The sequence below is a fragment of the Halictus rubicundus genome, unplaced genomic scaffold, assembly GCF_050948215.1.
Source record: "Halictus rubicundus isolate RS-2024b unplaced genomic scaffold, iyHalRubi1_principal scaffold0067, whole genome shotgun sequence".
Classification (NCBI taxonomy): Eukaryota; Metazoa; Arthropoda; class Insecta; order Hymenoptera; family Halictidae; genus Halictus; species Halictus rubicundus.
The window spans coordinates 748680-757828 of record NW_027488608.1 but is presented as its reverse complement, the minus strand read 5'-3'; the positions used below and the strand labels follow the sequence as shown (position 1 = coordinate 757828).

At 42.4% G+C, this 9149-nt stretch overlaps 1 protein-coding gene across 1 annotated transcript; it reads right to left on the bottom strand.

The window, feature by feature from the left end:
• Positions 1-205: 205 nt before the first annotated feature.
• Positions 206-5076, bottom strand: LOC143363596 (uncharacterized; the record flags this gene model as incomplete). The annotated part of the gene is made up of 1 exon (XM_076804161.1): positions 206-5076. A coding segment is annotated over exon 1 (4871 nt), but the record flags the coding sequence as incomplete, so codon positions are not given.
• Between the last annotated feature and the right edge of the window lie 4073 nt (positions 5077-9149).

Sequence of the window (9149 nt, the reverse complement as noted above, 5' to 3'; positions counted from 1 at the left end):
TAGAGTATAGGATAGGATAGAGGATAGGATAGTATAGAGGATGGGATAGGATAGAGTATAGGATAGGATAGAAGATAGGATAGGATAGAGGATAGTATAGGATAGAGGATAGGATAGGATAGATGATAGGATAGGATGGAGGATAGGAAGATGGGCGGTGGGGTTGTTGCGCCATTTGCTCCGAATGTTTAATTCGTTTAGGTACTCCTTGTACCATCGTGTCCAAAAATGTTGCTTCATTTTTTGGATATGCTCCCACACCGATAGTCGATTGGTAGCGATATCAGACACATCTCGTTCCGGAATATTAGTTAGCGACTCACCTATTAGGAAGTGGGCCGGAGTGAGGGCTGAGAGGTCATTGGGATCCGAGGATAATGGTGTTAGGGGTCGAGAGTTTAAAATTGCTTCAATTTCGGTTATGTACGTATTGAATACCTCGAATGAAAACAGCGTGTCTCCGATCGTGCGATACATTTGATGTTTGAAGGTTTTTACAGCTGCCTCCCATAGGCCTCCAAAATGAGGAGTTCTTGGCGGTGAGAAGTGCCATGAAATACCATTACTATTTAGATAACTATTTATTGGTTTTTTGTGCTGCTCTGACGTTAGAAATGCTTGTATTTCGTCTAGTTTGTTCTTTGCTCCGACGAAATTTGTTCCATTATCAGAATAAATTGTACTAGCATACCCGCGTCTCGAGAAGAATCTTCTCAGTGTGGCAATAAAGGCCTCAGTGGATAATTCGCTGACTAGTTCTAGATGAATTGCCTTGGTTACGAAACAAACAAATACGGCTACATAGACCTTAATCTTTTTCGTGTTACGATGCTTCTTTTCCTTAATAAAGAATGGCCCGCAAAAATCTACTCCCGTTGTTTGGAATGGTCTTGTGGCCATAACCCTATCTCGAGGTAAATTTCCCATTGGGTAATCTGGTGCGGTCAATGGATTAACCTTAAAGCAACGCATACATTTTCGAACTATATGACGCGTTAAGTTCTTTCCGTCAATAGGCCAATACCTTTGTCTCACTGCGTTTAGAGTGCCTAAAATACCGGTATGCAATTGTCTTCGATGCTCGTATTCAATTATTAATCGCGTAATGTGGTCTGATCGCGGTAGGAGTATGGGGTGCCTTTGGCTATAACGAAGATCGGAATTCTGTAAACGACCTCCTACGCGTATAATTCCCTCATCATCAATAAAAGGCGTTAAGGCCAAGATTTTACTGTCTTTATGGATTGCCGTTCTGTGTGTTAGGTTGGTATATTCCTTTGCAAAATGTCGACCTTGCACGTTTTTAATAACACAATTGTGTGCTCTTTTTAATTCGAAAATCGAAAGTGGCCCTGTATTCCTTTCACAACGTGAAGCGTTTTTGCAAAAACGGACACAGTAGGCTATTGCTCGTTGTAAAACTATCCACGACGAGAAACGGTTTAAAAAATCTGAATTGCTTATCCTTGTTGCTAGACTCACAATAGACCGTTGTTCAGGCACGTCAATATTGGGAATTGTAGTCTTAGGCCAATTCGTCGGTAGTTCAGAAAGCCAGGTAGGACCCTTCTGCCATAAACGGTTCGCTAAGAACTCGCTGGGTAGTTGGCCACGCGAGAGACAATCCGCAGGGTTGTCACTGGAGATTATATGCCGCCAATTGTATTCATTAGTGACTTCTTGAATTTTCGATACCCTGTTTGCCACAAAGGTTTTCAAGGTGTGTGGGGCTGTTCTGATCCAGTGCAACGTTATTGTTGAATCAGACCAGAAATGCACCGAATTGAATTGAATTTTTAGTGATTTAGAAATCATATTGTATAACTCCGCAAGCCCTAAGGCAGCACATAATTCCAGTCTAGGTATGGATATAGTTTTTAGCGGAGCGACTCTTGATTTCGCCGCAATTAAATTGATTTTGACGCGGTTTTTGGCGTCGCTTGATCTTATATAAATACATGCGCCGTAGGCTGTCTCACTGGCATCGCAGAACCCGTGTAATTGTACATCTGTATACTCCTTTATTAGTGTTTCCCGCGGGACTGAAAATTCATTTAGAAGAGCTAGTTGTTCTTTGTAGGTTTTCCACAGGTCACGTATATCTGACGGTACTAGATCGTCCCATCCTAATTTAGCCTTCCACAATGCTTGCATTATTATTTTTGCCTTTACTATGACCGGACCCAGTAATCCTAATGGGTCAAAGAGTTGGGCAATCTTGGAAAGAATTAATCTTTTGGTGTTTTGCGTGGAATTATCTATTGTAACCTTATACCCAATTGTATCTTCGCGAGGATGCCAGTAGATGCCTAACGTCTTTTTGACTGCCTGCGGATCTAAACACAGGCAGTCGTCGGTAGTTCGCTCTTGTAGTCCCTTTAGCAGTTGTGGTTTGTTAGATGACCATTGTCTTAGATTCATCCCTCCTCTTTGAAAAATGTCAGTCAATTGTTCTATTAACTTCGCGGCTTCATCTGACGAATTCGTGCCAGTTAACAAATCGTCCATGTAAAAATCATTTTTAATTACTTCAACTGCTAAAGGATACGACCGTGCTTCGTCCTCGGCAAGCTGTTGTAAGCAGCGTGCCGCAAGAAACGGAGCGCAAGCCGTACCGTAGGTTACGGTGTTTAAGCGGTATGATTTAACCGCCTCGTTTGGACCTTTGCGCCATAGGATTTTTTGATAGTTCGCGTCCTCTGGGTGAACTAATATTTGCCTGAACATCTTCTCAATATCGGCAGTAATCACGTATTGGTATTTGCGGAAGCGAGCAATCAATGAAAAGACGTCGTCCTGAATTGTCGGACCTACCATTAGCGCGTGATTTAGGGACAGACCGGTGTCGGTCTTCGCGGACGCGTCGAAAACGACCCTAACCTTGGTTGTAAGGCTGCTAGCTTTTATTATGGGATGATGCGGTAAATAACAACCCGCATCTTTAAAATCCTTGTCTTCTACTTCGGTCATGTGATCTAAGGCTTCATATTCCGTTAGGAATTTGGTATATTGATCGCGTAATTCGGTGTTGGACTGTAGCCTTCTTTCTAGACTATAAAATCTTTTTAGCGCGATATCGTAAGAATTGCCGAGTTGTTGCTTGTTGTCATTGAATGGAAGTCTGACTATGTAGCGACCCCCTTTATCGCGATAGGTGCTTTGTTTAAACAATTCCTCACACAATTGCTCTTGCGGTGAGCATGAATTTGTGACTGAACACTGCTCTACTTGCCAGAATCTTTCTAACTGCGCGTCTAGATCTTGGGTATTTAAATGGCAGTTTATATTTGTCGATACAGAATCATTTATTTCTCCTGACAGCACCCAGCCCAACTCGGTATCTTGAAGAACGACCGTTTCGTTTTGTAATCTAATTCTGTCCTTTCCTAAAAGCTTGTAATATAAATATTCCCCAAGCAAAAGATCGACCTTCGAAGACCTGTTAAAGGAAGGATCGGCTAAAGCTACGTTATTCGGGATTTGTAATATCGTTCGTTCAAATGTGCGCGATGGTAAAGGCCCAGTAATTTCTGGCAGTGTTAAAAATAGTGCACTACACTTAAAATCGGAATGATTTGAGCCGATTTGAGCCTCTACGGCAAATTTTACATGGCTCTCCTGACGCCCTATACCTGACGTCGTTACGTTGAGACGTTTCTTCGGTAAACGCAGGTAAGTCGCTAATCTCTCGGTCATAAAATTGCGCTGCGAACCCGGGTCTAAAAGAACGCGGCATTCATGCTCTCGATTCTTTTGGTCAAGAATTTTAACTCGCGCCGTGGATAGCAATACTTCTTGATCTAATTTACTGTAGGCCGTTAACGCTATGGTAGGCGATGCAGCTTCGTTTAAGGTATTAACTTTCGCAACATTCGATACGTTTGACTGGTCAATGTGCAATAATGTGTGGTGTTTTCCGCCACATTTTCTACATGTAGATGAGCGACATTGTGAAATGAAATGCGTGGAATTTAGGCAATTGAGACAGCCTTTAAGAGTTTTTACTGTGGTTATTCTGTCGCGAGGAGATTGTTTTAAGAATTCTGTGCATTGGTTAATATAATGAGATTGCTTGCATACCGGGCACGAAATCGCGGGCTTGGTACCGACAAAGGTATTGGTTCTATGTACCGGTTTAAAACTCCTGTCAGACCAGCGTTTTGGGTAATTATTGTCCCGTGTATGCGCTACTAATTTTACGGGTTCCTCGTCCCGTGAATATTTGTTCAAAAAGGCTAATAATTCGTGATAGGTCGGCAGGACCCCATCCTCGATTGTGCGCTCCCAAGAAGTACGTGTCGATTTGTCGAGCTTTGATGAAATGATATAAATAATCATTTCATCCCATTCCACCGGTTGGCCTAATGATTTTAACGCATTTATATGCATTTCTGCGTCTTCTGCTAAAGCGCGCAATGAGGATGGTTTGTCTCGAGATACCTCGGGTAGTTCAAATAAAGCACGGATGTGGCATTGAATGATCTTACGCGGTTGATCGAATCTTTTCCGTAGTAGGTTCCATGCAACAAAATAATTTTCTTCGGAAGCAGATAGAGCGCTAGTAACGTTGGCCGCGTTACCTATTAGATATGATTTTAACAAGTGAAATTTATGGATAGTAGGAATTGTATCAACCTCGTGAACTAGTGATCGAAAAGTATCATAAAACCCTTGCCACTCTAAGAAGTTCCCGCTGAATTGTTTAATGCGAATTTTGGGTAATATATCTTGTGACGTTGTAATAGTCGGAGTTGAGGCATTACTAACAGTCGGAACAGTTTGGATTTGAGTCCTGTGGGTTAGCTCCCTTAATCGTCTAGCCAATAAATCGGAGCATTCAAAATATGTTGCTTCAAAATCTTTGATTGCCTCCTCGTCTGATTTATCTTGTATCGATTCAACCTGATCTTGTATTATAAAAAACTTTTGGAAGTATTCTTCTAATTTCTTTTGTCGCATCTCTATGTCCGTCACCTCGAAAGTGAGAATCGATTCCCGAACCTGATTGCTTAATCGCGTCAGTTGTGCCTTCACGGCGGCACGCTGTCTTATAAACGATTTTAATTCATCCGCCATTGTTCGAGGGATTGAAGCAATTTTTGGGAATGAGGGAAATTTAGGAAGTTAAGTGAGTCGAAAAACTTACTCGTACGGAGACGGTGCAGTACCGCTACCCCTTTCACGGCCTTGTCTTCTCAGGACGTCCAATGGTCCCGAAGAGGAATTGGTAGGTGCGATGTTCCCTTCTGATGACGTCGATGGTCCAGAAGTAGAAGCTGCGTCGCTCGCGATGTATCCTTCTGCTAGGCTGGTTGTTCTGGATGCTGGGTCGTCCAGGCTGATCCAGTCAAATGTAGGTGCTCCCTCGGGCTGCTGATGTCCTTTGGAACACTCAGCTACTTCTTCTTCGTTGTTTCGGTAACTCGCGATAATAGTCGCGACAATGCTCAAGGCACAAGCGATATCGTAACTCGCGATAAAGATCGCGATCCGGCTCGAAGGACCAAAAAATGTGGTGTCGCGTCGATCCCGGAATTGGGGAGAATCGGCTCGCGACTGGGTAATGGTTTAACGGCGAATGATTGTAAATTCAAACTCCGGAGAACTAGTCTTTATTTCTAAAATGCAAGACTCGGCTTGCCTTCGGTAGCTTCTAAGCAGCTCGGTGCTAGAAGGAATTCGGTTCTCGATAGTTCTAGTCAGTTTGGTGTATCAGACAGTTCTGTTGTTGTTACAATATTTTGGAATAAGGTAGGCTCGGATGTGGGTGTGGTCTTAGGAAGTTGTCTATGATTGGTTGAAGGATGTGTTTGGAAGTGGTGGAAAATTAGGAAGAGTGGGAGTGGAAGATACATTTGGTTACAGGCGGCTACGGTTATAAAACTATAAATTTTGGTACGCTAACGGTTCGCAGGCCAACATGTGCTCGTCAGCTGAGGTTGTTCGGATTTTTGACTACGCCAAACTACGGTAAGTTTTTTATGGCGGTCATGGTCATTATGCCGCGGGTAGTTGGTCTAGTTGACCTTCACGGTCGTGCAGATGTCCCTTTGCAGAGGGTTTTTACGACGGAACACTATCCTCTATCCTATCCTATCCTCTATCCTATGCTCTATCCTCAATCCTATACTCTATCCTATCCTATTCTCTATCCTATCCTATCCTCTCTCCTATCCTATCCTCTATCCTATCCTATCCTCTATCCTATCCGATCCTCTATCGTATCCTATCCTCTATCCTATCCTATTCTCCATCCTATCCTATCCTCTATCCTATCCGCTCTCCTCAATCCTATAATATTCTCTATCCTATCCTATACTCTATCCTATCCCACCCACTATGCTATCCTATCCTCTATCCTATCCTATCCTCTATCCTATCCTATCCTCTATCCTATCCTGTCCTCGAGCATATAATATCATCCATCCTATCCTATTCTCTATCCTACCCTATCCTATCCTCTATCGTATCCTATCCTCTATCCTATCCAATCCTATGTCCTATACTGTATCCTATCCTATCCTCTATCCTATCCTATACTCTATCCTATCCTATCCTCAATCCTATCCTATTCTCTATCCTATCCTATACTCTATCCTATCCCATCCACTATCCTATCCTATCCTCTATCCTATCCTATCCTCTATCCTATCCTATCCTCTATTATATCCTATCTTCTATCCTATCCTATCCTCAATCTTATCCCATTCTCTATCCTATCCTATCCTCTATCCTATTCTATACTCTATCCTATCCTATCCTATCCAATCCCCTATCCTATCCTCTATTCGATCCTATCCTCTATCCTATCCTATCCTCTATAATATCGCATCCTCTATCCTAACCTGTCCTCGATCATATAATATCATCCATCCTATCCTATTCTCTATCCTACCCTATCCTATCCTCTATCGTATCCTATCCTCTATCCTATCCAATCCTATATCCTATACTCTATCCTATCCTATCCTCTATTCTATCCTATCCTATCCTCTATTCTATCCTATCCTATCCTCTTTCCTATCCTATCCTCTATCCTATCCTATCCTCTATCCTATCCAATGCTCTATCCTATCCTCTATCCTATCCTATCCTCTATCCTATCCTATCCTCTATCGTATCCTATCCTCTATCCTATCCTATTCTCCATCCTATCCTATCCTCTATCCTATCCTCTCTCCTCAATCCTATAATATCCTCTATCCTATCCTATACTCTATCCTATCCCATCCACTATCCTATCCTATCCTCTATCCTATCCTATCGTCTATCCTATCCTATCCATTATCCTATCCTATCCTCTATCCTATCGTATACTCTATCCTATCCTCTTTCCTATCCTATCCTCTATCCTATCCTATCCTCTATCCTATCCTTTCCTCTATCCTATCCTATCCTCCATCGTCTCCTGTCCTCTATCCTATCCAATCCCCTATCCTATCCTCTATCGTCTCCTATCCTCTATCCTATCGAATCCCCTATCGGATCCTCTATCTTATCCTATCCTCAATCCTATCATATCCTCAATCCTATCCTATCCTCTATCCTATCCTATCCTCTATCCTATGCTCTATCCTCAATCCTATCCTCTATCCTATCCTATCCTCTATCCTGTCCTATCCTGTATCCTATCCTATCCTCTATCGTATCCTATCCGCTATCGTCTCCTGTCCTCTATCCTGTCCAATCCCCTATCCTATTCTCTATCGTCAACTATCCTATATCCTATCCAATCCCCTATCCGATCCTCTATATTATCCTCTTTACTATCCTGTTCTCTATCCTATCCTATCCTCTATCCTATCCTATCCTCTATCCTATCCTATCCTCTATCCTATCCTTTCCTCTATCCTATCCTATCCTCTATTCTATCCTATCCTCCATCGTCTCCTGTCCTCTATCCTATCCAATCCCCTATCCTATCCTCTATCGTCTCCTATCCTCTATCCTATCCAATCCCCTATCGGATCCTCTATCCTATCCTATCCTCAATCCTATCCTATCCTCAATCCTATCCTATCCTCTTTCCTATCCTATCCTCTATCCTATCCTATCCTCTATCCTATCCTATCCTCAATCCTATCCTATCCTCTATCCTATCATATCCTCTATCCTATCCTCTATCCTATCCTCTATCCTATCCTGTCCTCGAGCATATAATATCATCCATCCTATCCTATTATCTATCCTACCCTATCCTATCCCCTATCGTATCCTATCCTCTATCCTATCCAATCCTATGTCCTATACTGTATCCTATCCTATCCTCTATCCTATCCTATCCTCTATCCTATCCTATCCTCTATCCTATCCTATCCTCTATCCTATCCTTTCCTCTATCGTATCCTATCCTCTATTCTATCCTATCCTCCATCGTCTCCTGTCCTCTATCCTATCCAATCCCCTATCCTATCGTCTATCGTCTGCTATCCTCTATCCTATCCAATACCCTATCGGATCCTCCATCCTATCCTATCCTCTATCCTATCCTATCCTCAATCCTATCCTATCCTATATCCTATCCTATCCTCAATCCTATCCTATCCTATATCCTATCCTATCCTGTATCCTATCCTATCCTCTATCCTATCGCATACTCTATCCTATCCTCTATCCTATCCTCTATCCTATCGTATCCTCTATCGTATCCTATCCTCTATCCTATCCAACCCTCTATCCTATCCTCTATCCTATCCTATCCTCTATCCTATCCTATCCTCTATCCTATCCTATCCTCTATCCTATCCTATCCTCTATCCTATCCTATCCTATCCTCTCTCCTATCCTATCCTCTCTCCTCAATCCTATAGTATCCTCTATCCTATCCTATCCTCTATCCTATCCTATCCTCTATCCTATCCTATCCTCTCTCCTATCCTATCCTCTATCCTATCCTATCCTCTATTATATCCGATGCTCTATCGTATCCTATCTTCTATCCTATTCTATACTCTATCCTATCCTATCCTATCCAATCCCCTATCCTATCCTATACTCTATCCTATCCTATCCGCTATCCTATCCTCTCTCCTCAATCCTATAACATCCTCTATCCTATCCTATACTCTATCCTATCCCATCCACTATCCTATACTATCCTCTATCCTATCCTATCCTCTATCCTATCCTTTCCTCTATCCCATCCTATC